Here is a 26949-nt window from a genome sequence, read left to right as displayed (position 1 = left end):
GGGCTGGAGGAGTAGGAGGCTGAGGGGCTGGCCTTTGTGAGGAGAAGGGCTGCAGGAAAGTTGGGAGTTGGAGGGGTGGGGCAAGAAGTCGAGGTTGGGGGGTGGCGCTCCCATGTCATAGCTTCTGCTTTCTCTGTAAAGGAGCTTGTTGCAGAGAGGGAGTGGGCGGAGATGGGCTTGAGGGGAGAGGTCAGGGTCTGGCACAGCCCACTGAGGTGGGAGATGCGGAAGGCAGGGAGCCCCGCATGCCCAGCGGATATGCGTCCCTGAATCTGTCGTGGTGCCAGTTGGCACAGCTGCAGATTTGTTCAGCAGCCTGCCGGTGGGCGTGGAGAAGGCGGTTTGTCACAGGCTCCAGGGCCGGGGACTGGCTGAGCGGGTGTGGTGGAAGGGCCGGGTGAGGGGATTCAGGAGCTGCCAGGCATGGCTCCAGCACCTCCTCTGTGGTCCTGATAGAGGCAGGGCCCACAGGGAGGCCAGGAGGGATGACAGATGCTGATCAAAGGGAGGAGGCCCAGGGGGCTGAGGGCGGGGTGGCATGTGAGGGTGCAGAAGGGGTGGAGGTGTTGAGGGGAGGGGAGCTGGTGAAAATAAACCAGAGAGTTACTGCCTTCTGAGCATTCCCCACGTCCAAGCAGCGTGCTCAGGGCTTCACAGTCTCCTGGCAGGAAGTCCTTAAGTCAGCCCTCAAGGTAGGGCGCAGTATTGTTCTACAGAGGTCAGAAAACAGGGTCAGAGAGGCAAAGATGCTTGCCAAAGGTCACACAGCTGGCCAGGGTCCACGCCCCAGTTGGGGCCAGGATTGCCTGAATCTGAAGGTGTCCTGGTGGGGTGGGGAGACGCAGGCTTCAGAGACGGTGGAGAAGTTTCGGGGATGATGACGACCAGGTGCTGGGACTGGTGGCCGAAGTGGAGGGAAGGGCCCAGGAGCGGATGAGACCAGAGGCTGGGCTGAGTGGCAGCTCAGGGCCCCCTGGACAGCAGGTTTCCTCAGAGTGGCCACTCTTCATGCCTGGCCAGGAAGAGCTTTCTCTCAGATGCAGAGCCTGGACTGGGTGGCAGCGGGCAGGAAGAGTACAGCCTTCTTGGGTTCCTTCTAGCACAGAGTGCCTGTTCGGTGCTGACCTGGCTTTCAGAAATAGGAGAGGGCCTGGGGGTGGGGGAGAGGAGTACCTTCGGGTCTGGGGACAGCGTGGGCTGAGCCCTGTCCGGCCCCACCCGCCCAGCATCCTCGACGTGGGCTGGGTCTTTCTCCCCTATACTCATGTCTGCCGCCATCCCCGCTACGCAGCCTGGGGGAGAGGGCCTGATGAGCTCATGTCTGAGCAGGAGGGCCTGGCTTTGGAGAATGGGAGCTCCCAGCCTCTCCTCCAGGGCTGGTGGTGCTTCCGAGGCCTAAACCAGACACATAAATCAGGGCAGCCAAGAGCCCGGCGAGGCAGCAGCAGCAGCAGACCGCTGAGTGCCTGCTGCGGTCCGGCCACAGGGTGGTGGGGAATAGGGTCTGCTGGAGTAGACACCTGTCCTGGGCCCTTAGGTCTCAGAGGAGTGGAGGTTTGATCTGTGTCTCCAGGTCACAGTCCAGGGCTGCTTGGGCCCCAGGCCCAGCTCCTGGCTTGGCATGAATAGTGTCCCAGAGGCAGGCTTGGGGGGTGGTCACAGCTGCTCACCTTGGCTGTTTGTCTGCCTTAGGGTCCCCCCTGTGAGGGGAAAGAGCCTGAACCGCAGGATCATACCAAGCTGTGTTATCTTGGACAAGTCATTTCCCCTCTCTGGGTCTCCGTTTTCTTGTCTTTGAGTGGAGGTGATGGTCCCTGTTTCCTAGGGGAGGGTGAAGGAGACAGGTATAGATAGCACTTGGCACAGAAGCCTCCCAGAGCTCATTAATATGAGTGGCCACTCCTCTCCAGACTCCCCCAGTCTGGCTGAGGCAAGAGGAAAAGATGGTTGTGAGGTTGTGGGCGAGCCCTGTGTGGCCTTCTGGGCCTCAGTTTCCTTATCTGTAAAATGGTGGTGGTGGGGCAGGGGGCAGGACGTGATGCTCTCTCAGCGTCGCCTGCGGTTGGTTCCAGACCTTCTGGCTGAGGGCGAGCAAGCCTGCCCTCTCTGTGCCACTCTGGCAGGACGGAGCTGGCCTCTGCTTAGCCTCTGCCACCACCTCCGTGTTCCAGGTGAGGAGCCGGAAGAGGAACCGAAGGTGAAAACCCAGTGGCCAAGGTCTGCAGATGAGCCTGGGCTGTACATGGCGCAGACAGGTAACTCGGGCCCGCCTCCCTTCCTCTGTGGCGGGGGCCCGACTGTGTGGCGTCTGGTGGCATGTGTGCTTGGCGTGTGCCCGTCTGTGTCTATGTCCTGGAGCTCAGTTGTGTCTCTCTGCCGTGTGAGGCCTGTGGGCAGGGCTGGGTTGCCTCCTGAAGAGCCTGTCACTTGGGGTTAGGGTAGGAGGATTCCCATGAGACTGAGTGCTTGGGAGATGCCCCCTGCCGCCGACGCTGTCCCTCTCTCGTAGGCGACCCGGCGGCTGAGGAGTGGTCCCCGTGGAGCGTGTGTTCCCTGACGTGTGGGCAGGGCCTGCAGGTGCGGACCCGCTCCTGTGTGTCCTCCCCCTATGGGACCCTGTGCAGCGGGCCCCTGCGGGAGACCCGGCCCTGCAACAATTCAGCCACCTGCCCAGGTACGCCCGTCCTCCCCGCCCGGCCTGCCTGCAGGGTCGGGTCCTGCCTGGGACTCGGGCAAGTTCATCTTCCAGAGATGGTTGGTTGCCTCCTCCTTTCATTCAGCAAACTTGACTGTCCACGTCCCCCCCCCCACCCCCAACTGTGCCCAGCTCTGCACAGCGCACTGGGGACACAGATGAATCAGACCAGGGCCCACACCCGCGGGCTTGGTTCTGGGCACATCACTCCCCTGATGCCTATGTCCTGGTCGTCAAGGCTCGTCTTTCTACCCTCAGGGCCCTCCGTGTTCCCTGTGCTCTGGCCACACCAGCACCTCTTGCACTTTCCTACCACCCTGCACTGGCTTATCCTCATCTTGTCCCATCCACCTCCACTTTGGCTGTTAAAATTCAGCTGTCCTTCAAGATCTAAGAGAAATGCCACTTAAACAAAAAGAAGAAACGAAAAGAAACTTTCATCCACTCTCTCTTCTGATTCCCTATCCCGCTCCCCTGGGAGCCTCCCCTAGACCCCGAAGCCCTCCTCAGTTCAGCATGGAGGTGTTGAGGACGCGCATGTGCCTGTGGGGACAGCCTGTCTGGTCCGGAGGGGCTCTGCAGCTTCCGCGGGTCCTGTCTCTTGCGCCTGAGGAAGTGAAGTGGTGCCTAGGCCAGACCAGCCCCTGGCCGGGAACTTAGCATAGGGCTACCTGGGAAGGGGTCTTGGCAGTTGGGGGTGTGCCAGAAGCTTGCAAAGGGCTGGGGCAAAGCTGTCGTCCTATGTGAGCTCTTTGTGTTGGTGTCCATGTAGAGGCTCGTGTCTGTTTGTGTGTCCCTGCGCTTGGGGTCGGGAGGGGCACTCTCTTGCCCCAGGCCTGCCATGTTGGATTCTTGCTCTGGGTCTGGAGTGGGGAGGGGTGGGGGGGGGTAGGAGGGGTAGACCTTGAGCCCTTTCCTGGGCTTTCCTGTGCGCCCAGGAGAGGAGGACCCCTGGCTCCCTTCCTGGGTTGATTCTAGTCTCCCTGTCCTGGTGGTCCACAGGCAGTGTCCTGTGTGAGTTGGGACTAGAAGTCTGTGTCTTCCACATCCATCCCAAAGAGGGGAATCCTGGGGCCCAGGGCAGAGCCAATGAGGAGCGGTGGCAGAGCTGCCGGGGCTCCTGATTGGTGGGCGGATGGGCAGTGGGCGGGGCCAAGGTGCCGCCCAGCCACCGGCCACGTGCTTCCTTGCAGTGCACGGCGTGTGGGAGGAGTGGGGGTCCTGGAGCCTGTGCTCCCGCAGCTGCGGGCGGGGGTCCCGGAGCCGGATGCGGACCTGCGTGCCCCCCCAGCACGGCGGCAAGGCCTGCGAGGGTCCCGAGCTGCAGACTAAGCTCTGCAGTATGGCCGCCTGCCCGGGTCAGTAGCACCCGTGGGCTTCCAGGCGGGCGCTGCCCAGCCGGGTGGGGGTCGGGAAAGGGGAGGAAGTCAGATCCAGTGCCCTGCCCCTGGGGGACCCCGTGGACTTTGACCAAGCATGGGGAGACTGGCAGAGTCTGCCTGCCAGCGTGGGAGGTGACCTGTCCCAGCCCATCCTGGGAGTTGGCACCCTGGGACCCCATCTAAAGGGGGCTGCTTGCCAGGGCCCCTGCCCCTGAGCCCTGGAGCACCCTTGTTGTTCATGGCACTTTGCTACTCATGGCCAGCTGGGCTGTGAGGGGACGCAGAACTGGGCTCACGTGTGGGCAAAGATCAGAAGGTGGCCTGGGGCCCATTTCCCGAGTCAGAAGAGAGCACGAGGCCCAGGGCTGAGTAGAGAGGGGTGCTGTGTTCCTGGAGCTGGTAGCAGGGAGGCAGGCCCAGGCCCAGGTGCCACCAGCTCCCTGCAGACCCGCTTCATCCACCCCTCTCCAGGGGGTCTGGCCTTGTTCAAATTGGAACGCCATCTCCCTGCGGTGCTGCCCCCGGACCCATCGCCACACCCCTTGCTCAACAGCCACCCCTGCTTGTGTCTCCCCATGCAGTGGAAGGCCAGTGGCTAGAATGGGGTCCCTGGGGCCCGTGCTCCACGTCCTGTGCCAACGGGACCCAGCAGCGCAGCCGGAAGTGCAGCGTGGCGGGCCCAGCCTGGGCCACGTGCGCTGGGGCCCTCACTGACACCCGGGAGTGCGGCAACCTCGAGTGCCCCGGTGAGTGTGTGGCGCAGGGGCGGCAGGTGGTGGCCCTGGCCCAGGGAGCCGCTGGGGCCACTCACGCCCCCCCATCTCCACAGCCACAGACGGCAAGTGGGGGCCGTGGAACGCGTGGAGCCTGTGCTCCAAGACGTGTGACACAGGCTGGCAGCGCCGTTTCCGCATGTGCCAGGCCACGGGCGCTCAGGGCTACCCCTGCGAGGGCACCGGAGAGGAGGTGAAGCCCTGCAGTGAGAAGAAGTGTCCAGGTATTGCCCGCCGGACCCTGGGGCTTGGGGGGCGAGTGCCTGGGCCTGGCTGAGCCCCTCCGCTGTCCCCACAGCCTTCCATGAGATGTGCAGGGATGAGTACGTGATGCTGATGACGTGGAAGAAGGCGGCTGCTGGCGAGATCATCTACAACAAGTGCCCCCCCAACGCCTCAGGTGAGGGGCGGGTGGCTCTCCCCACAGGCCCCCCCACCTGCCATTCTTGCCGTCCCCTTCCAGGCCCCCAGCCTCTCTGAGCCTCCATCCTGAGCTGCGGAGTGACGTGGGTAAGAGCTCGGCCCCCACACCCAACCCTCTGTCCTGTCCCCCTGCAGGGTCTGCCAGCCGCCGCTGTCTCCTCAGTGCCCAGGGCGTGGCCTACTGGGGGCTGCCCAGCTTTGCCCGCTGCATCTCCCACGAGTACCGCTACCTGTATCTGTCAGTGAGTGTGCCCAGTTGGGCTGGCGCAACACAGGATCTGTCCGTCCCAGACGCTGGTGGGGGTGGAGGGGCTTGAGTCTTGCTTCTGCCCGTGTGCCTTGGCGTACATACGCTGTGGCCACTTCTGCCCGGCTGAGCCTCTCCTTGTCTGGCAGACTCCTACTCATCCCTCAAGGCCTGACTCTCAAGTGCCTTGCCGTATCCCCGGTGCCCACCTCTGTCCTCCGACAGCCCCGTTGGCTTCTCAGTCATTAGGTGTTATGAGTGCTCATCACCCTGCCAGTGTCCTGTGAGACTGGGAACTCCTTGAAGGCAGGGACAAAGTTGAGATTACTTTTATGTCTCCAGTGCCCAGCCCAGGGCCTACCATGGGATAAAAATGTTGTCTGTACCTGGTATTGGTCGTGTTTGTACGTAGAGCTTGTACTTGAGAGAGAGAGAGGTACCACATTACACTCCAGCATGTGATGACCTCTTTGAATTAGGGAGGTGCCTTGTCCCTGAACTGTGCTTATCATTTTTTATATGTACATCTGAGCTCCTTCCTTCTTTCGCTGTTTCTATTTCAGTCTTTTTTTAAGTATCTTTGGGGGTTCTCTCTCTTTATGGGTCTCTTTCTTAGACTGTCTCTCCCCATGACCTCTCTGAGCATCTCTGTCTGGCCTTTTCCCTCTGGATGCACGTGGTGGGTGGGCTGGAGTGGGATGGGACGGGGCTGGTCCCAGCTCTTGACACTCCAGTGACAGTGGCCCACCTGTCACCTGCAGCTTCGGGAACACCTGGCCAAGGGGCAGCGCATGCTGGCGGGCGAGGGCATGTCACAAGTGGTGCGCAGCCTGCAGGAACTGCTGGCCCGGCGCACCTACTACAGTGGGGACCTGCTTTTCTCCGTGGACATTCTGAGGAATGTCACTGACACCTTCAAGAGAGCCACCTATGTGCCCTCGGCTGATGACGTGCAGGTACCATTCTGCCCTGTCAAGGGGAAGGAGGGCTGAAGATTCAGAAGCCCTAGATTAAAGGGGAGGCTGGGCCCCTGCAGGAGAGCCTGTTTGGGGGTGCCAGGTGTGGCTGTGGTGGGGAAGGTACTGTCCCTGGCGCTGGGACCTCCTGACACCTGCTGCTCTCTCCCCAGCGCTTCTTCCAGGTAGTGAGCTTCATGGTGGACACAGAGAACAAGGACAAGTGGGACGATGCTCAGCAGGTGAGGGCCGGGCTTCCAGGCTTGCTCCCCCGCGGCCCACCCCCGCCTTGGCGTCTTACGCCGTTTCTGTCCCCAGGTGTCCCCTGGCTCTGTGCACCTGCTCCGGGTTGTGGAGGACTTCATTCACCTGGTGGGCGATGCTCTCAAGGCCTTCCAGAGCTCTCTGATTGTCACAGATAACCTGGGTACAAGGAGGCAGGCAGGGGAGGGGGTGCTGGATGCGGCCGAACCCAGGGTGCCATGGGGGGGGGGATAGTTTCTGAGGGCTTTTCCTGTTTTCCTCTCTCTCTCTGGGCCCTGTCTTTCCCTCATTTAATTCCTTATTTGTATCTCTGTCTCCATGTTTCTTCCTGTATTCCGTCTCTTTGTTGTTTCTCTGTCTACTGTCCCCCCACCTCTGTGTTTCTACCAACCTTGGTGTCTGCATCTGTCTTCCTGCGGACTCCCCCACATCCGTCTCTTCCCCTGTGACCGTCGCCTCTGTTTCTGTCTCTGTCTGTCCGCTGCAGTGATCAGCATTCAGCGGGAGCCCGTCTCGGCTGTGTCCAGCGACATCACGTTCCCCATGCGGGGCCGCCGGGGCATGAAGGACTGGGTGCGGTACTCAGAGGACCGCCTCTTCCTACCCAAGGAGGTGCTCAGCCTCTCCTCCCCAGGGAAGCCGGCCGCATCTGGGGCAGCAGGCAGCCTTGGCAGGGGGAGAGGCCCAGGAACTGTGCCCCCTGGCCCGGGCCACTCCCACCAGCGCCTCCTTCCGGCAGACCCTGAGGAGTCCTCCTCCTACTTTGTGATCGGTGCTGTGCTCTACCGCACCCTTGGCCTCATCCTGCCGCCCCCGAGGTGAGTCCCTGGGTGGGGTGGATGGGGCTGCTGCAGGTCCAGGGAGGCCCAGGTAAGAGAAGGAGGGCTGAGCCTGTGCTGGCCACGGAGAGGTCCTCCTGCATCCTCGGGGACCCCCGAGGCTCTGGACACAGGTGGTTCTCAAAGACGTCCATGCATCTCCCAAAGGCTTCAGAGGGAGTGCAGGGGGTGTTGGATTGAGCTCTAGATCTCACCCAAAGTCCTGGGCCCCACTGAACTCTAGGCCTTCCTCTGGCCTTGGCCCCATGTGGTAGCCTCCTGCCCTCAATCCAAAGCACCTTCAGGGTTCCTGACTGGGTCTGGGCACCTGCTGGCAGGAGCTGACCTCATCATCTGTCCCCCAGGCCCCCGCTGGCGGTCACATCCAGGGTGATGACAGTGACCGTGAGGCCCCCTACTCAGCCACTAGCTGAGCCCCTCATCACGGTGGAGCTGTCCTACATCATCAACGTGAGTGGGGCCCCAGGCAGAGACCCCGGGTGTACCCCAGCAAGGGCAGCCACAGGCCCGACTGATGGGGAGGTGGTCTGTCCTAGATGGCAGGCAGAACCTTTGACCTGTGTGGGGCCTGCCATGGCAGGATGGGTGGCGGTCAGGGTTGGCGAGCGTCCCCTGTGTCCCCTCCTCACACTGCACTCTATGTCTCCTGACCCCCAGGGCACCACGGATCCCCACTGTGCCAGCTGGGACTACTCCAGAGCGTGAGTTGGGTGGGGGCGCTGCATGGGGAAGGGTGCAGCCCTCAGACTCCTCCCTCAGGAGGGGATATCCTACCTGGAAGGCCAGAGGACAGGTTCCTTGGCAGCATCCTTGGCCTAAGGGATCAAGGGCAAATCCTGGGGCACCAGCTGCCTGCCTCTTGGAGGTGGCCTTGCCCTGGGTTTCATTTGGCCTTGGGCAGTGGCCAGCACCGGGGCTGGGGCTCACTCCGCCTCTCCCCCCACCCAAGAGACGCCAGCTCAGGGGACTGGGACACCGAGAGCTGCCAGACCCTGGAGACCCAGGCAGCCCACACCCGCTGCCAGTGCCAGCGCCTCTCCACCTTTGCCGTGCTCGCCCAGCCGCCCAAGGACCTGGTGAGTGGGAGGCAAGTGCCTGGGCTGGGCGGGAGAAGAGGCTCCTGGCGGCCCGTGGGCATCTGTGATGGTGTTGGCAGGGACCTGGGTGATCCCACGTGGCATCTGAGTGGGTGTGCTTGTGGGATTGCACGTGGAAGTCTGTGCCCCTGGGATGGTGCTCACGGCGATGACACGTGCCTAGGGGGTGTGTGGCCGTGGGCGATCGCACGCATGCACACACACGTGTGTGTCTGGTTGTGTGTGGAAGAGGGTGGGTGACGGCATAAATACGTGTCCACGAACACGTGTGCAACTGGGTCTGCCCCGTGCACGTGTGAAGGTGATGGTGGGTCCCCTTCTGTCCGTGGGCATGACACGGGCAGGTGTCAGGCTGTCCTAGACAGGAAGTGGGGAGGGCGAGGGCACCCCTGCAGCCGCCCGCCCCCAGTGACCCTTCTGACTGTCCGCCCCTCTGCCCCAGACGCTGGAGCTGGCGGGCTCCCCCTCGGTCCCCCTTGTGATCGGCTGCGCTGTGTCCTGTATGGCGCTGCTCACCCTCCTTGCCATCTATGCCGCCTTCTGGAGGTAGGCGGGACGGTGAGGGGGTGGGAGGGCGAGGGGGTGGGGGTGGGAGGCGGCCGGCCCCCTCCGCGCCCTGGATGGGCAGGGCAGCTAGCTCCTCTGTCTTTGCCCCCTGTGCCCCACCAGGTTCATAAAATCTGAACGCTCCATCATCTTGCTGAACTTCTGCCTGTCCATCCTGGCATCCAACATCCTGATCCTCGTGGGCCAGTCAAGGGTGCTGAGCAAGGCAGGTGCAAGCTCACAGGGGTGCTGGGGTGTGAGAGTGGGGTGAAGGGGAGATGGTGCGTGTGTAAGTGTGTGTGAAACGTAAGTGCCGGATGTGTGTAGACACTCGAGCCGGGTGTTGCGTGAGGGTGTGTGTGGGAGATAGTGTGTGTGAGCATACGTGGGGGCGTTGGGGGCGGGGGGTGTACTCCAGTGAGGGATGCTGTGTACATCTGTGAGCGTGTACAGGAGCCGAGCGCCTGTGCGCACGTGTGTTGGGCGTGTCTGCGGGCATGTGGGAGCCCCAGCGAAGCCTCTGGTGCCACTGGTCCGCGTCTGCTCTGTGCTGGCTGTCCCTTATGCCCCCTCGAACGTCTCTGCACAGCGCCAGCTCCTGGTGCCAGACGGGCCCGCCGGGCCGTGACGTGGCAGGCACTCCTGTTTGTCCCCCTCCCTGCCAGCCCCGTCTGCGTGGGCAGCCTGCCCGCCCGCCTCCCGGATGCTGAGTGCCGTGTGCGTGCCGCCGGGCCTGTGTCGTGCTGTGTGTGGGTGCAGGAAGACGGGGGTGCCTGGCAGGGCTCTGGGGGGGGCGGAGCTCAGGTGGGCAGCCGTGGCAGCGCCCAGCAGCGGGCGTGGGAAGCCCGGCGCCTCCCACCCTGGCGGCTGCTCAGGGCCACTCCTTCCCTCTCCTCCTCCCTGCAGGGTGTGTGCACCATGACGGCCGCCTTCCTGCACTTCTTCTTCCTCTCGTCCTTTTGCTGGGTGCTCACTGAGGCCTGGCAGTCCTACCTGGCTGTCATCGGACGGATGCGCACCCGCCTTGTCCGCAAGCGCTTCCTCTGCCTGGGCTGGGGTGAGCAGGGCCGGTGCTGGACCCTGTCACTGGGCCTCGGGGGCAGGGGCAGCAGGAGTGCTTCAGCTTCGGTCCTGGCCCCGCTCTCTGGGCACAGGGGTCAGCTGGGCTGGGGGTCTGGGAGGATGAAGGACCTTGAGGGCGGGCGGCCCTCTCACTCTGGCTCCCCCGCTCCTCCAGGTCTGCCTGCCCTGGTGGTGGCCGTGTCCGTCGGCTTTACCCGCACCAAAGGATACGGTACATCCAGCTAGTACGTGGGCCTCCCGGGGTGGGCAGCGGGGGTCAGTGGGCCTGCGGGGGCTCCAGACGTCTCAGGCCGTGATCCTGGCCTACGCCTGGCGTGGGACTTTGGGCAGATTCTCCCATCTCTGAGCCTCAGTTTCCCGGACTATAAAGGCTGTGCTGGGATTAGATAATCTCAGAACCATTTAGCTCAGGGGTCAGCCTTGTTTGACCCCCACGGTAGCCCCAGGGCCTTTGTAGAGGGAAGACCGAGGCTCAGCAAGGGCCAGCGGCTCACTCTCACCCTGTCTGGGTCCCGGCCCCGTGCGTGATGTGACCTGGCAGCTCAGGGAGCCCTGAGGGGTGGTGTCTGAGGGTCGGAGCACGCCCACTGGGTGTCTGATACCCGCTCTTTCTCCCCTCCCCAGCTGCTGGCTCTCTCTGGAGGGTGGCCTGCTTTATGCCTTCGTGGGCCCAGCGGCTGTCATTGTCCTGGTACGTGCCCCTGCCTTGTCCTGGGAGGGGTGTGGCCCCAGGGGGTCTTGCCTCCTCCACCTGGGGATCTCCCTGCCAGGAGGGCATCTGGTGACCCTGTCTTCCCCTACCCCACCCCACCGGGCCCCCAGGTGAATATGCTTATCGGAATCATCGTCTTCAACAAGCTCATGGCTCGCGATGGCATCTCAGACAAGTCCAAGAAGCAGAGGGCCGGGTAAGGGGAGGGGGGTCTCTGTGACTTGGCCTCATGGGAAATGCTGTAGGGAGGGTGGGCCGCAGCCACGCTTGGAAACTCAGGACCTGGTGATGCCGCTGGGGCTCCGTGACTTTGGTGCATCAAGGGTGCAGGCACGGTGGGCACCCGGTGTGCTCAGCCGCAGCCCCTCGCCCACCCTAACCCACCTCTCTCTCTCTCATCTGCCCTCCCCCTCCCACCCCACTTGGGACGCCCACGGCCCCGTCTTCCCCACCTCCCGCGTGTCTCCCCCCTTCTCCCGTGTCTGTGCCGCCCCCGAGGCCGGAGCGGTGCCCCTGGGCCAGCCTGCTCCTCCCCTGCTCAGCGTGTGGAGTGGTCCCCAGCCCCCTGCTCAGCTCAGCCTCGGCCAGGAACGCCATGTTAGTCGTGCCCCCGTGGGAAAGGGGGGGTGGGCGGGGGCAAAAGAGTGGGGGGCAGTGCCCATGGTGGGGGGAGGAGGGATGTCAGCCCCGTGCCCTGGAAAGCGTGCCCTGCCCCGCCAACTGCCACGTGCTCTCAAGGGCTCGACCTTGTGCTGGCAGAGAGGCAACAGGGAGTGGATGAATGTCTGTGCCTTCCAGAAAATGCTGGATTCCTGTGCCCCCCCCTTCCCCCACGCCGCGCTCCCCCGCCCCACTTACGTTCATCCAGGCACCGCCACACACTCCTCCTTACACCCCCAACCTACAGAGGCTCATAGAATCTTCCACCCTTAGAATGTCTGAGGCCCTAGAACCTTAGCATTAGAACGATAACATCTTAGAATAAGACAATCAGAAGCTGAGAATGTTCGAATGAGTGAATCATAGAGTCTTATCATCTGTCATAGAATCTGAGACTTAGAATTTCAGAGGCATTGAATCTCACAATCAGTTGGAGGACAGAGAATCTTGGAGGTAGGGAATCGTTTCACGGAGATGTCCCCTGGCAGCTGAGACTCTTAGAATCCCAGCCGCACAGGAGTAGAACGAATGAATGAACTCACAAGGCCTTCAGGCCCAACCTCCCACTCAGGGCCAGAAATCCAGCTGACCCTCTCTGACCAGTGGGGGCCCAGCTTTGTCTCGCACACCTCCAGGGTCAGGGAGCTCACTGCCTCTGGAGGCAGCTGGCACCGTCCCTGAGAAGCTCTGAGTAGTAGAAAGCTCCCTCTCACTTAGACTGTCCTCTGCCTCTCTGACCCAGTCTCTCAGAACCAGCAGTTAAAAGCTTGGGCTTCGGAGGTGGCCACGTTGGGTTTGCGTCCTGGCTCTGTCTCTGTCTGCCCAGCTGGGCACACTCCAGTTTCCTCATCTGTAAATTGGGATAATAATCCCCATGCCTGTTTGTTGGAGTTGTTTTGGTCCCAGTGTGACTAATGTATGTAAAGTATTTGGTGTAGGGCCTGCCAGAGAATTGGTGGTTAATCAATGGTAGCTCTCATGGCTGTGATTAGGGCCTCTCTTTAGTCTTGGCTCTGCCCCCGGGGGGCTGTGGAGACCACTGTGCCCGCCCTCTGCCAGGCTGAACAGCCCTTGACCGCTCTTCCTAGGGCAGGTCTTGGCCGCCTGCCCACCTCCCTGCCTTGTCCAGAGCTGTGCCCGCCCCTGCCTGACTTTCCCAGCGGCAGTATTCATCAGGCAGGGTGAGCAGGGTGTTGCACCTGGCCCAGCGGGGCAGCGCTGCCCTACCGTGCCCTCGTGAGCTGTTGTCGGTGGGCAGGCTGGCACCAGTGCCCAGATGCCAGGGCCCCTCTGCCTTTTTTTTCTCCCCTCCCTCATCAAGGAGGCCGGGGATGTGTGGGTTTGTCCCTGAACCTGGCTTTGACCCCCAGCCCCAGCTGTGATCTTTCTGCCCAGCTCTGAGCAGGCCCTGGGAGCCTGGCACCTCCTCCTTGGGAAACTGAGGGGGAGGATCCTCTGTCACCCTGGCCCCGTCTTCTCCCCAGAGATTTGTGCTCTGTGATGTCCTCCATCCTCTCTGCCTGTTTAATCTTCCTGTGTGTCTCTGCCGTCCTCATCCCCTCTCTCACCACGTCTGTTGTCTCTCTTCCTCCCCTCCCCTCCCAGAGTCTCTGGGGATGTGGCCCAGGCCCGTGATTCTGTGCAAACTGGGGCTGAAACTCACCGCGTCTGTCTCTGTCTCCCTCCTCCTTTTCTCTCCCACTGTTTCTTTCCACCTTCTCTGTCTGTGTCCCCTGGTGCTGCCTCCGGCTCAGTCCCACTGTGTCAGTGTCTCTGGCCCTCCCCCAGTTTTCTGTTGTCTTCGTTCTGTTTCTCTGCCTCCGGCTCCTCAGCCCCTCTCTGCCTGGAGACGTTACTGAGGTCTTGGCGTTTGGGGCCCTGCCGGTCTTGGGCAGCTTGAGGGCCCCAGGAGGCGTGCGGGCCCAGGCTCAGCCCCGCCTGCCCCCTGGAGGGTCACCCTGACGGGCCCTCTGCCTGGTCCTCAGGGCCTCGCTCTGGAGCTCCTGCGTGGTGCTGCCCCTGCTGGCGCTCACCTGGATGTCCGCCGTCCTGGCCATGACGGACCGCCGCTCCGTCCTCTTCCAGGCCCTCTTCGCCGTCTTCAACTCTGCGCAGGGCTTTGTCATCACGGCTGTGCACTGCTTCCTGCGCCGAGAGGTGGGCTGGGCCTCTCCTGCCCCTGTCCGCCCCTGACCGTGGCAGTCCCTCGCTCCTCCCCGTGGTGCAGATGGGCGCAGGTGGGGAAGAGCGAGGCCCGACCAGGTCCCCAGCGGGGCAGCCCTCGGTGTGCGGGCTGACAGCTTGGGCAGCCTTGGCCTCGGCCTCGGCCCCCTGGGGCTCCTTCTCCCCTCCCCTAGGCTGGATGTGCTTCTTTCCTTCCACACCTGCCTGGGTGCCTGTGGCGGGAGGCACAGCCAGCCGTGGCCAGGGGCCCTGTGGCGGCCTCAGGCCCAGCAGGCACCTGGGTGCTCGCAGGTCCAGGACGTGGTGAAGTGCCAGATGGGTGTGTGCCGGGCCGATGAGAGTGAAGACTCCCCCGACTCGTGTAAGAACGGGCAGCTGCAGATCCTGGTGAGTGAGGAGGCCCAGGCAGGGCACAGGCGGGTGCTGAGTGCCGCCTGCCCTAGACCCCTCACCTTCCCCATCTGCAGCAGGGAGGGAGCAGCAACTGGGTTTGATTCAGGCTCCACCACGGACAGCTGGGTGGCCTTGGGCACGTCCTTCCCCCTTTGGTCTGCCCCTTGTCAGGTGGGGCTGGAGGAGACCAGGCCTGGACCGCTCTGCTCTGTTGGGCAGTGTGCCGTGGGCAGACCCTCTGGGTGGGTACGGAGGGGCCTGAGCCGCCGCACCCTGATACACGGGTCCTCTCTCTGCCTGTCTGCTCTCTCTCCTCTGCCTATAGTCAGACTTTGAAAAAGATGTGGATCTCGCCTGTCAGACAGGTGAGTGTCCCAGGGCAGAGCTGGGAAGGGCCCCAGGGAGGCGCGGGAGGGAGGAGCCCCAGCAAGGGAGGCCCTGAAAGGGGTCCAGCTTTAGAGTCAGGCAGCCCTGAGCTGGATTCAAGGCTGTGAACACCACTCTCTGTATGGCTTTGGGCAGACAGCTCACCCCTGGAGCCTCAGTTAGCACACCCATAAAGGAGAGGAATCTGTCTTCCCGGGGTGGGTGGGAGCCTTAAGTGAATTAGGGGACATCAAGTGCCCAGCAGGGTGCTCCACACAAAGTGGCTGTTACGTTGTTGTGTCATTTCCGTGATTCTTACTAGAAACTCCTTTAAGTTCTATCCCTTGGGGAAGGGCTGCCCAGGGAGCGGGGAGGAGCAAGGCCATCTTGACAGCCTTGGGGCTGTGGGGTCAGAGGTCAGGACCTGCAGCCGGGCACTGTGGGAGCTGGACCTTGGCTTCGTTCCTTGCCCTGCCTTGCTGTGGGCCTCTGGGATGGACAGCTTCTTAACTCCTGTGTTAGTCACCCAGCCATTATGCCAGGACTCAGGTTCCCCCGCTGTCCCAGCTCAGGGGCTTGGTACCTGCCTAGCCTGGGCAAGGACATCTGGGGGCTCCTCCTCCGCTGGACTTACCTTCCCCGACTCCTGCCCCCAGTGCTGTTCAAGGAGGTCAACACTTGCAACCCGTCCACCATCACGGGCACACTGTCCCGCCTGTCCCTGGACGAGGACGAGGAGCCCAAGTCCTGCCTCGTGGGTCCCGAGGGCAGCCTCAGCTTCTCACCGCTGCCTGGCAATATCCTGGTGCCCATGGCAGCCTCACCAGGGCTGGGGGAGCCGCCGCCCCCGCAGGAAGCCAACCCCGTGTACATGTGTGGGGAGGGCGGCCTGCGGCAGCTGGACCTCACGTGGCTGCGGCCGGCCGAGCCGGACCCCGAGGGGGACTACATGGTGCTGCCCCGGAGGACTCTGAGCCTGCAGCCCGGCGGTGGGGGCGGGGGTGGCGAGGATCCCCCGCGGGCCCGGCCCGAGGGGACCCCCCGGCGGGCCGCCAAGGCGCTGGGCCACACCGAAGCCTACCCCAGCTTCCTGTCTGTGGACCACTCGGGCCTGGGGCTGGGCCCTGCCTACGGGTCTCTACAGAACCCCTACGGGATGACCTTCCAACCGCCACCGCCGACGCCCAGCGCCCGCCAAGTGCCCGAGCCGGGCGAGCGCAGCCGGACCATGCCGCGCACCGTGCCCGGCTCCACCATGAAGCTGGGCTCCCTGGAGGTGAGGGGCTGCCGGGCACGGGGTGGCGGTGGGAGGCCTGCCGCCAGGTGCCTGTGGCTGTGTCTCACCGCAGCCGGCAACCGCCTCACACCGGCTCCCAGGGCGTGTATCCGCCGTGCTCTGTGCCCACGGCGGCTCGGCTCCGAGGGAATCCTGGCCCCTCGGAGCTCCTCAAACGGGCTTGGACTCCACGCACTGAGGGTGCACTTCTCCGAGCCGCTCACACTTGCTTTCGTGTCTGTTTTGGGGTGATGGGGTTGCAGGGGCCCCCCTGTGAGGGGCCTGTGGCCCAGTGCTGCTCTGCTGGGAAGTCACATCACAGGGGCTGAGAGCCCAGGCCCGCGAGTCCCCGGGTCCCGTTCAGGGGCCGCCGATCAGCAGTGAGATCTGGAGCGTAATCTCCTCCTGAGACTCCCGTCGTCTCTCTTCGCCTTAATCTCTCTGAGCCTCAGTCCCCTCATTTGTAAAGTGGGGATAACATAGCAGCCTCTTGGTAGAGTTGTTGCGGGGACTAATTGACTGATATAAAACATTCATCTCTGTGTGGAGCACGTAGAAAGTGCTGGATAATTGGGGATCGCCACTGTTATCGTCCCTGAAATGGGCCTCAGGCGCTGCCCGTAGGCCTGTGGTGACTGCCCGCCTCTTCCTGAGAAAACATAAGCCCCTCTCTTTCCCTGCCTGTGTGTTTTCTGTGCCCGCCCCACCTTCTGTCTGGCCTCCTCAGTCCTGTTCCCCACAGGGATCACTGGCAACAAGCAGTTGGTAGTGGCCCACTGTGGAACTCTACAATATTCTAGAACTTTCGTTGGAGGGATGAGGAGGCTGTGGATGAGGAAGGGAGTTACAGCTCAGGCACCCCTGGCTGCTCGTGTGCGGCCCCAGAAACCGGCTCCCCATCCTCCCCACAGGGAAAACCAAGTTAGCAGCTAGAAGGTTTGCAAGTTTAGTTTTTCTCCCAAAATGTTTCTTGAACATTTGGTGCCTGCTCCTGCCGCAGATGGCAAAAACAGGACGGCGTCACAAAGACAGAAAACTCGACACGGGCACTGGGGTGGGGAGTGCTCTGCGTTGTGGCAGGTTTTGTTCTGTGGACACCTGCCCGTGCTTGGGCCCCCGAGGAGGGGCCAGCCCTTGGCTCCTTGTGTGGGAGGTAGCAGTAAACGTGGCAGAGTCTTGAGGGGTCAAGGATGACGTCCAGAATTCTGGTGTGGGCAGCTGCGATGGGGCGGGGGCGGGGGCCTGCATTTGGGGCGGGGGAATTCTGAGTTCATTCCGTTGGGCGCAGCTGTGTGTGCGGTGCCTGTGGGCAACGGGGGACAGGGAGAGGAGTCCCACTGCCTCCAGAAAGTGCTGTGTGGCCGGGAATGGGGAGGACGCGCGTGTGCGTGGTGAAGGGCAGGGGAGAGTCCAGGGCCGAGTGCGGGGGCCGAGGGTCGGAGAAGGCAGGGTGGGTGGCGGAGAAAGAGCAGGCAGGGAGCTGGAGGGACCCACAGAGGGATGTCACCAGCGCCAGTGGTGGTGAGCATATCTGCAGGCCGGGGACTGGGGAGATCTAGACAGTGGTTTTAGCAGCATCCTTGAGGACCGAGGGGCAAGTCCCTTCTCCCTGGACCTCAGTTGTCCCCCGTGTAACCTGGGAAACTTGGTCTTGGTCTCATGAGCGGTCCCATGCCAACATTCTGAGACTCTAAGGTCTCCTTCTCGAGTGGCACCGAGCACTGCATAGGCTGTTGGGGCCTTGAAGGTGGTCTTGGGCAAATGAGAGCCGGGAGAGGCATGAGGGAGGGAGGCCAGGGGGGCGGGGCCAAGTTTGGCAGGAAAAGGGGCACAGTGCAGTCAAAGGAAGGTGTCTGTAACCCTGAGTCGTGTATTTGCAGGACAAGTGGAGGTTTCCAGGGAGAGGGGAGCCCGTTGGTAGCAGAGAGGATGGGGCGAGATGGGGCAGGACAGAGGGGTGGAATCCGGGGCACAGGGGAAGGAGGGTCTGCTCTGGGATCCGGTGTGGGCGTCCGTGTGCTGCCATGTTGGAAGTCTGCACTGTGACACCTGTCCCATGTGCAGGTGCGTGTCCACACATGTGGCAGGCTGTGTGTGCCCCCGCAGGCCTGTGGCAGGGTCGCGCCTCAGCTCCCAGGCCTCAGCCCCGTTCCCACAACCTCAAGGGCTGCCCTTTAAAGGCTTCCTAACTCCTGGGCCTGGGCTAGGGGAATGTAAAGTGGGCAGACCCCCGGGGGAGCAGATTTCTTCTCTCTAAAGCCCCTGCGCATGGTAAAAAGTTTTCTTCTCTTTCACTGCTTCCTTGTTGCTCCTTCCCAGCGAAAGAAGTTACGGTATTCAGACCTGGACTTTGAAGTAAGTGCCACAGTGTATGTGTGTGTTGGGTTGCGGGGGGGTTGTTGTCCTCGGCGGGTCCTCTCCTGAAATTAGCCCACGCGCCCGTGCAGAGCCTGACCCCATGACATTCCCTCAACTGCCCAAGCCTGTGGCTCTGGGGCGAGAAAAGAGCCAGGCCTTGTCCCAGGGGGCCAGCAGCAGGCAGGGACGGGGGACCCAGGGTGGTGAGCATCCCATGGGGAGCCCCTGCCCTGACGCCCTGTGGCTCCCAGAAGGTGATGCACACCCGGAAACGGCACTCGGAACTCTACCACGAGCTCAACCAGAAATTCCACACTTTCGACCGCTACCGCAGCCAGTCCACGGCCAAGGTGAGGGCTGCTCTTGGGACCGCCCCCGCCTGAAGCTCAGGGCCCAACCTGGCACCGTGGCCCCTGGGGTCAGAACCTGACCCATGGCCCCCGTTGCAGAGGGAGACGCGGTGGAGCGTGTCCTCGGGTGGGGCGGCCGAACGGAGCGTGTCCAGTGTAAGTGCCCCGGGCTGAGTGGGGGTGAGGTGGGCCGCGAGGCGCTCATTCCCTCCCTGCCCTCCTCCTTGGCCTGGGCAGCCTCAGCCTGCCTCACCAAGGGCCTGCCTGGGGCATAAGGAACAGTGGGGGGTTTTTAGGAGATGGGGGGTATTGGTGGGGGCTCCGCCAGGATCTCGAGGAGCGTGGGAAGACAGGAGACAGAGTCTCAGGGGGCCACTCTGAACACAGGAGTCAGGAACCCAGCTCTGCAGCCAGGCAGACCCACGTTGGCCCCTGATTGCTCAGTAACTCTGGGCGTCACTGGCCCTCCCCGGGCCTCCTCAGATCGTTCTTCTGTACGATGGGTGAGAGGGTATTGGCCCATCTGCACGGGCCCTTCCCGCTCGCTCCCCCAGCAGGAGAAGCCCAGTCCAGGGGAGCGTCCCGGCCTGTCCCAACAGCGGCGCCATCAGAGCTGGAGCACCTTCAAGTCTATGACGCTGGGCTCGCTGCCCCCCAAGCCCCGAGAACGGCTGGCCCTGCACCGGGCAGCAGCCTGGGAGCCCACAGAACCACCGGATGGCGACTTCCAGACAGAGGTGTGAGTGCCACGCCGGACTGCCCACTGCATATAAATATTATATATCTCTCTATTTTCACACTCCACTTTGGAACGACCCAGGAGCCAGCGCCCCCTCCCCTCTCCCGAGGGCTGGGCAGGGAGGCACAGTGGACTCAGCCGGGCTGGGGGAGCCAGACGTGGCATGGCCGGGGGGCCAGGGCCCTTCCCTGTTTCGCAGAGGCCCCTCAGCCCCTGGAGCCCCATCGTCACCCCCAGCCTGTCTGTCCCTGTCCTGGGCTGGGGAGGGGGGAGGGGAACTTTGTTGGGAATAAACTTCACTCTGTGGATTTTGCTGCTGAGCTGTTTGCTTCCCCCAGGGGAAGGCCCAGCCCTGGGACCCCGACTTTATTCCTCCGTCTCTTTGGTTCGCCTCGCTTGGTCTTGTCAAATGGTGATGGGGTCAGGCCTGCTCCAACTGGGAGGGGTTGGCCTGGGCTCTGACCTGATCTTTGCCCCTGACTCCCTGGATGACCCTGGACATAGCTCTTCCCCTGTTGGGGCCTGGGGTAAGCCGATTGGGAATTAGGGTGGGAGCCTCTTGAAGCAGGACTTTGCCAGTGGCTGTAATGGTCATGGTTGCCTTTCATTGGGGCCCAGAAGCCAAGCAGAGCTTAGTGATCTCAGTTTTCCCATCTGTGAAATGGGGGTGGTGACAGTACCTACCTCATAGGGTTGTTATGAGGGTGAAACAAATGAACATATGTAAAGGTAGCTTAGAGAGTACCAGGCACAGAAAAAGCTCTTTAGGTATTAGCTGTTGTCTAAGGCACTTGGTCTCCTGTTGTGCCCCGTGCTAGAAGCGCCACATCCTTGGCCTAGACCCCTCACAATAACCCTACAGGAAGGTTTTAGGCACCCAATTTTGTGAATAAAAAAATGAGGCCAGAGATGGGAAGTGACTTGCTCAAGGCCACTGTCAGAGGCAGGGCTGGGACTTCATCTTTATCAGCACTCTCCTAGTAGGACTGGAAGCTGGAGCTTGGCTTCCGGGGACCCGACCTTCACGGCTGCAGGGGAGCAGTGGGGAGCCGGGTGGTGGGGGAGCCTCAGGTTCCAGGGCTAAGGGTGGGCGCGGGGTGGAGGGGCCAGGCTGGCTTGGTGCCAGAGGGTAATTTCTAGGGCGTAGTGTTTACACACCTGAGTGAGAGGACCCTGCTCAGTTCCCAGGAATCCAGGAGGAGAGCATATAGGATCAGCACGGAAAGATGTTGCTGTGGCTCTTCTGTGGTCAGGCAGCCATGGGAGCAGAGACGACAGGTGCTGCTGGCCTGGTCAGTTAGCAACATGGACACCACTGGGCCCCTCCCCAGGGACTCTGAGACACAGGTGCGGGCCCTTGGAGAGCTGACTGTCCCTAGGGGTGGACATACCAGAGGGAGGGGTTAGGTGCCGTAGGAGCTTGGATGGGGGAGAAGGAAGAAGGGACTGGCTGCTGGGGTAGGGGTGGGTGTCACAGCTAATGGCCTTCTGGAGGGGCTGGAGGAGTCGGGGTCGTGGTGGTACAGGCTGCCCGAGTCTCCTCTGAATCCTGCCAGCTGTGGGCCCAATGAGAGGAGAGAGCAGACCCCTGCCCCCGAAGTGATCGCTCATCAACTGGGCTTTCCTCCCCTTGGGCAGCCCCTTTGTACTTCTGGGTAGAAAACGCTCATTCAGGCACTACCTCACTTGAGTTTCGAGGTAGGTATCGTGACTCCTCCATTTTACAGATGAGGAAATCAAGGCTCAGAGAGAGACCTGATTTCCCAAACTCCCATGGCTTGTGAGTGGCTATATTGGAAGTTGTGGCTTGAGGTGGCAGAGTCCCAGTACCAGCCAGCTTAGGCAGAAGGGGACTTTGGTTGCAAGCCACAGCAAGGGGCTGGTGGGCAGTGGGTGGGTGGCTTCCCTTGGGCAATGAGAGCCGGGGGCAGGGTGCGACCAGATCGCCCATTCCTTCCAGCTGCTTTCTGTGTCACCTCCGTTCTTTCAGGCAAGCTTTCTCTTTCCCCTGGGCCCCTCAGGCTTCCTTCTCCCAGTTCCTATCACTCAACTCTGCCCCCAGAGGGAAAGAAACTTTCTCTTGAATTCCAATCAGAAAACCCCCAAGGAAGGGCTCAATTGGCCGCAGCCATGGAGGGGGGCACTGTGATTGGCAGCCGCCTTGGGAATCTCAGGGGACGGGGAGTAGGTCTCTAAAAGGGAGGACTCCTGTTCTCAGAAGAGGGTAATAGGCTCACACAAGCAAAGCCCCCCGCCCCTGACCTTGTGCCAGCAGACCCCACCCCACATCCTGGGCCAGGCCTTTTTCTGAGGCATCACCTAAAGCCTTTTGGGTGCCTTTCCTGTGTTTCTGCCTCCCTCCTTCCTGGCCCTGGGCTCCACTGACCACCACAGGATCTCTCAGGGTGAGCTGCAATGTGCATTCCCCTCCCCTCTTGTTGTTTCTTGCTTTGCATCTGGTTTGAGAAGGAGGGTTGGTAGTCACCCTGTTGATTCTGCTCCAATAGCAACCACAGCTGCAGCAGAGGCTCCTGAGGGCTTTGAGACTCACCACTTCCATGGTTGCGGCAGAGCTTTCCTGTGTTGAGGGCTGACAGGTCATGGGGCCCTGTCTGGCTCGGGTTTCCTTATCTCTGGTCCTGATTACCCTTTCATTTGGGCTAATATCTAACAACGTGTCATGTCTTTCCTGGACTTGAATTTCTCCTCTCATTGTCCTTATTCTCTCTGCCTCCAGTCACTACCTAGCTCCAGTGTGATCATTCCAAAATGCAGATCTGGGCCAGGTCACTGCCCTCCCTACTCAGAAGCTTTCCAAGGACCCTAGAATTAGCCTAGAATGCAAAGCCCTTAGTGATGTGGCCCTTGTCTGCCTCTCCTGGCCCATCTTTCTCACCTCCATGCTTTTGCACATGCTATTCCTTCTGCCTAGAACTTCCAGCTGCTCACACTGGCAACTTCCCCTTCAGCCTTGCAGATCCAGCCCCAGTGGCTCCCCTGGGTGAAACTGCCCCTGAACTCCCCGCTCAGCAGTCAGCGCTCGCTGGTCTCCCCGAGTCCCAGCACACACTTTCACTCTTGCACTGCTCGCACAGAACGGCTATCATCTGTGTCAGCCTGGTTTGGGTTTGTGCACTCAGCCGAGGGCTCCAAGTGGAGCAGGTGTCAGTGGCTCTTTACTGAGGGAACAGATGGAACACACAGATCTCTCTGAACGTTGGTTTTCTCATCTACAAAATGGGGATACTGATAGTTCTTACTCAGCCTTTCTCTGGGTATCCAGAACATGACTTGAGATTATTCCTGGGGAGAGTTTTGCAAGTGGCATCCATCCCTCCCGCAATTATTCTTTCCTGGGTGGCAGGGCTATCGTAGGACCCCAGGTGGGAAGCCAGCCCTGGATGCTGTCCAGGGTGCTGAAAGGGACTTTCCACCCTCCCAAGCAATGAGGAGACAGCCTGAGAAACTCACTCCAGCACACCTGCAACATTTCCATGCCTCCAGACTGTGGCAAGGTCACAGGTGAGCAGACCATCCCAACTTTCATAAGACCAGGCCCTGGGGAATGTCCAAACAAAAATATAATGCAAAGTACATGTGTAATTTAACACTTTCTAGTGGCTATTTTTAAAAAGTGAAAAAAAAATTGGTGAAATTCATTTTAATGACATATTTCACCCACTATATCAAAAATATTATCATTTCAACACATAATCATATAGGAAATTACTGATGAGATACTTTACATTCTTTTTCCACATTAAGCCTCTGAAATCTAGTGTGTGCATTACACGTACAGCACATCTCAATTCAGAACGGCCACATTCTGAGGACTCAGTAACCATGTGTGGCTAGTGGCTATCGTATTGGACAGCACAGCTCTAGACAGAACAAAGGCAGTGACCTTGGGCAAGTCAATTCAGTGACCTCTGTGAAAAGGAGGTAAGAGTACTACTTGTCTCACTGGGTCATGGGAGGGTTCGTGGAGGTGACGTAAGGAAGGTTCCCAGCTCAGTGCGAGCACCAAGTAGGTCCTAAGTCAGTGTTCCTGGAATCTAGGTATTCACGGGACACAGGTGGGCAGGGAGGGGGTGTTGGGGAAGTAGAAACTCCTGAGGAGACCTGTGCACTGGTATCAGGCCAACTTCAGCCAGGCTGGGGGAAGGGTACACCCCCCGCCCCACCCCTACAACCGCTCTCCACAGGCTGTCTTCCTTTTTCTCACCTGCAGCCCTGGCCCTGGGAGAAGGGAGGCAGGTTAGGAGTAGCACTTGAACAGACACATTAAACTCAATTGGGTTTAATTCACTTCCATTATACACCAATTAAAAGGAAATAAGGTGACCTAGGTAGCCCGAGGGAGAACCTGTGTGCAGCATGCTTCCAATTTCTGTCTCTCTGGACTCATTTCCCTTGAGGCTTCCTCCTGCCCACCCCCCAGGGAGCCCCGGGTCCAACAGTTGGAGCTTTTTAGAGCCAGTCCCCAGTACCCCCCCATTATTCCTCCCTGCGCTCTTCCAAGAACACAAACCCGAGGAGTAACCCTACCCTATCATATCCTCAAAACATATGCTAAGTGTCCAGGGCAGGGGAGACTCCAGGAAGGGTTTTGGCATTTCAGACTAGTGGGAAGTCAAGAAGGGTGTTGGGCAGGGGAGGCACGATCAGATTTAATAGGATTGCTGTGGGTGGATGGGAAATGGGTGGGGGCGATCACCGAAGAGTGAGATGGATTCAGAGACTGGTGAAGAGACCATCCGTACAAAGGAAGCTTTAACTAAGGGGAATGCTACGGAGGGGGCATGGAATCTATACGTACGCGGTGATGGAATTGTCACCCCCCTGGTATGGACGGTATCAGAAGGAGCCAAGGGTGACTTGTGGGCTTCTGTCTTACGACAATGGATCACAAGACATTCATGGATGTCGACCATGCCATTGAATTTGGAGGCCAGGAAGAGCTTTGGGGGTGGGGGGACATCATGACTTTCACCTTGAACACGTTAACCGTGCAATACCTTGGAGATCCTCATGGGGAGATTTCAAGCAGGAAGTAGGTGGTTAGACATACAGGACTAGAACTCAGGAGAAGGGCGGGACCAGAGTTACTGGCATGGCAGGAAGCTGTATGGGAGCAGGCTGTAGAGTGAGTGGGAGGTGAAGAAATTAAGACAGGATAGGCAATTCTTGAAGTGGAGCTATGAAAACAGGGAGAGAAATCTCAGGGCCCACTGTCGGCTCTGAAGGCGAATGAGCTGGAGAGGATGATGGAATGTTTTTAAGAGTGGAGAGGCCGTCCTGACCCCCTCCCCAAGATCCTACCTAATGACAGACCAAAAATAACCAGCACTACCATCCTGGGAGGCGGGGTCCTGAGACCTGGTGATGGATATCATCACAGAGATTGGTTCTGCTCGTTTGTTGGGCTCCCGGCCAGCCACTGTTCCTGAAGGAGGGTGGGGGAGGATGGGGTGGGCATTCAACAAAACCTTGGCTCTAAGGTCTTCCCGAAGGGGGGAACTCTGGACTCTAGGGGGAGCTCCCAGCCACAAGATGGAGGTATAGACCCAGTGCCCTGGGCTCTCTGCAGCCCTTGATCCTGTTCCTTCTGACCAGGCAGGAGCAGGGGTGAGCCCTCCCCAGAAGCCTCAGCTCCCCACGGGGCCTGCCCCAGGCTGGTACGTCCCCATCCCCTGCGGTGGCACGGCACAGACCCAGCCATCAATCCAGGCATCCCCAGAGCCACCAGAGAAAGTCAATATTTAATTTGGGCACCATGTTAATGCCATCGATTGCTGGCTCCCCTCCTCCACTTCCTCATGCCCACCCATGGGGGGCAGTGCTGGCACCCAGTAGAGGCAGAGCTCAGCCTGGGGTCAGCTTGGGAAAACTGACCTGCATGTGGGGATGCTGTCCTTAGCCACCCAGCTTCCCATTCTCCCCAAGAATCACTGATCTGCTTGGTTTGAGTTTCCCGAGCCCTGTTTCCAGTGAGAAGGAGAGGAGAGGAGGCCCACATTCCTCCCAGGCAGGGACGGAGCTGAATTCCCTGCAGGGTCCATGCACAGAGTGGGCGTGGTTGCGGGTTGAGCAATGGAGGGAAGGATAGAAAACGTGAAGTACGCCACCATGGGAGAAAAGTGAGGGCACATCCTGAGACCCAGAGCCCAAGGGCTATGCTGGCTCAGGCTTCTGAAAGCCCCTCCTGGGTGCCCACCACTGTGCCCATGTGATGCTGTGAAACTCACACAGGGGCCTTAGATGAGGGTCCATCTCTAGGCCCCAGAGAGAGGCTTGGGGGAGGGTTGAGCTTAGAGGCCTAGAGCCCAGCTGGGCAGTGAAAGAGGCTGAGCAGAGGGCAGGGCCCACCTCAGGGCTAGGCTGGGTCCAGTTCCACTGTTTTCTCTTGTCAGCTCTGTGGATCCAGATATGGACAGATGGGCTGTACCCCTTGGTGTTCTTCCCCAGCCCAGCCCACCCACCCTCAGGAAGGGAATGGAGTCTGCTTTAGAGGCCAGGCTTGTGCTCAAACCGCAGCTCCATCCCCAACTTGCTGAGTGACCTTGGGAAAGTTAAATAACCTCTCTGAGCCTTATATTCCCCTTTCAAGAAGTTTCTTAGGGCCTGGATCACTTTGACAGTTTCAGAGGGTCAGGGTTGGGCAGGGGCAAGCCCAAGGGGCTATTACCAGAGTTCGCACACTGAGCAGCTGTCACACCTGGCGCAGCCTTGAGAAGCTGCCAGCAACGCTGCTATGCGGCTGCTCACTGCCAGTTAGTTAGGCCTGGGCCACTGTGGCACCCTTGGTGCTCCTCATTATTCCAAGCTCATGAACCAAGACCATGTCACCAAGGGGAAAGTCAGGCCAGGCCTGCCATCCAGCACGTGGTGACCCAACAGGCAGTGCAGCGAGTGTGGGGCACCAGCAAGGTGGCAGCAACACATGTACACACACACACACGGGAAGAAATATTCTTCAATGAACTTATCCAGAGTTCTGCAATTGAAAAATCCCAGAAGAAGTTGTTTTCATTTCAGTATTCTGTAAGTATTATGCTTCATGAGTTACTATTATTTCTATTATGAATCACATATGGGGGACGCTAGTGCATCTAAATGGCTTAGTCTGGCCCAGGTGACTCCCATCCTGAACTGCCCAGAGATTCCTAGGCAGCCCAGCTGACCCACTCGACACCACTGAGTCAAGCCTCAAGCCAGAAGAGCCTGGCTTGGTCATTCATTTATTCAGTAAACATTGTCTGATGCCAAATTGTGCCAGGCCCTGAGCTGGGCACTGACGATGTAAAGATGAGGAAGACATACTTTCTAAGAAGGATACCAAGGAGGAGGGAAGCAGGAGGAAGGGATGGATTTTGTTTCCTCTGCCCAAAATCTTCCAGGGGTCCCTCATTGCTCTTAGAATAATTGATGGGCAGGGACCACATCAGGCCCCGCCACTTGGGCCACATTTAGTGGCGGGACCTGATGTGGTCCCTGCCCATCACTCTGACAGAGCTCCAGCCACATGGCCTCCGTTGTGCTCCTCAAACACATTTCATGATTTCTTCCACCCCAGGGCCTTTGCATATGTTGTACCCACCACCTA

The 26949-nt window shown here is 60.4% G+C and overlaps 1 protein-coding gene across 2 annotated transcripts in view; it reads left to right on the top strand.

The window, feature by feature from the left end:
* Window positions 1-19581, top strand: part of ADGRB2 (adhesion G protein-coupled receptor B2) — a 32927-nt gene extending 13346 nt beyond the window's left edge. The window contains exons 3-31 of one of the 2 annotated variants that reach the window (XM_057744418.1): window positions 2172-2255; window positions 2510-2674; window positions 3889-4053; window positions 4659-4823; window positions 4907-5074; window positions 5149-5250; window positions 5409-5515; window positions 6282-6476; window positions 6650-6718; window positions 6795-6903; window positions 7228-7558; window positions 7924-8029; window positions 8237-8280; window positions 8529-8655; window positions 9119-9222; window positions 9346-9448; window positions 10129-10279; window positions 10460-10529; window positions 10930-10996; window positions 11128-11213; window positions 11516-11614; window positions 13663-13834; window positions 14153-14248; window positions 14580-14619; window positions 15277-15896; window positions 18216-18251; window positions 18506-18604; window positions 18704-18760; window positions 19162-19581. In XM_057744418.1, coding sequence (XP_057600401.1) covers window positions 2172-2255; window positions 2510-2674; window positions 3889-4053; window positions 4659-4823; window positions 4907-5074; window positions 5149-5250; window positions 5409-5515; window positions 6282-6476; window positions 6650-6718; window positions 6795-6903; window positions 7228-7558; window positions 7924-8029; window positions 8237-8280; window positions 8529-8655; window positions 9119-9222; window positions 9346-9448; window positions 10129-10279; window positions 10460-10529; window positions 10930-10996; window positions 11128-11213; window positions 11516-11614; window positions 13663-13834; window positions 14153-14248; window positions 14580-14619; window positions 15277-15896; window positions 18216-18251; window positions 18506-18604; window positions 18704-18760; window positions 19162-19347 — 3923 coding nt within the window. In that variant the 3' untranslated portion in view covers window positions 19348-19581. The remainder of the gene's footprint in view (window positions 1-2171; window positions 2256-2509; window positions 2675-3888; window positions 4054-4658; window positions 4824-4906; window positions 5075-5148; window positions 5251-5408; window positions 5516-6281; window positions 6477-6649; window positions 6719-6794; window positions 6904-7227; window positions 7559-7923; window positions 8030-8236; window positions 8281-8528; window positions 8656-9118; window positions 9223-9345; window positions 9449-10128; window positions 10280-10459; window positions 10530-10929; window positions 10997-11127; window positions 11214-11515; window positions 11615-13662; window positions 13835-14152; window positions 14249-14579; window positions 14620-15276; window positions 15897-18215; window positions 18252-18505; window positions 18605-18703; window positions 18761-19161) is intronic. The other variant, XM_057744429.1, reaches the window with a different exon arrangement.
* The last annotated feature ends 7368 nt before the right edge of the window (window positions 19582-26949 follow it).

The sequence above is a fragment of the Hippopotamus amphibius genome, chromosome 1 (assembly GCF_030028045.1).
Source record: "Hippopotamus amphibius kiboko isolate mHipAmp2 chromosome 1, mHipAmp2.hap2, whole genome shotgun sequence".
NCBI classification, from domain to species: domain Eukaryota; kingdom Metazoa; phylum Chordata; class Mammalia; order Artiodactyla; family Hippopotamidae; genus Hippopotamus; species Hippopotamus amphibius.
The sequence above is the reverse complement of the archived record's forward strand: the minus strand, read 5'-3'. Positions and strand labels throughout refer to the sequence as shown.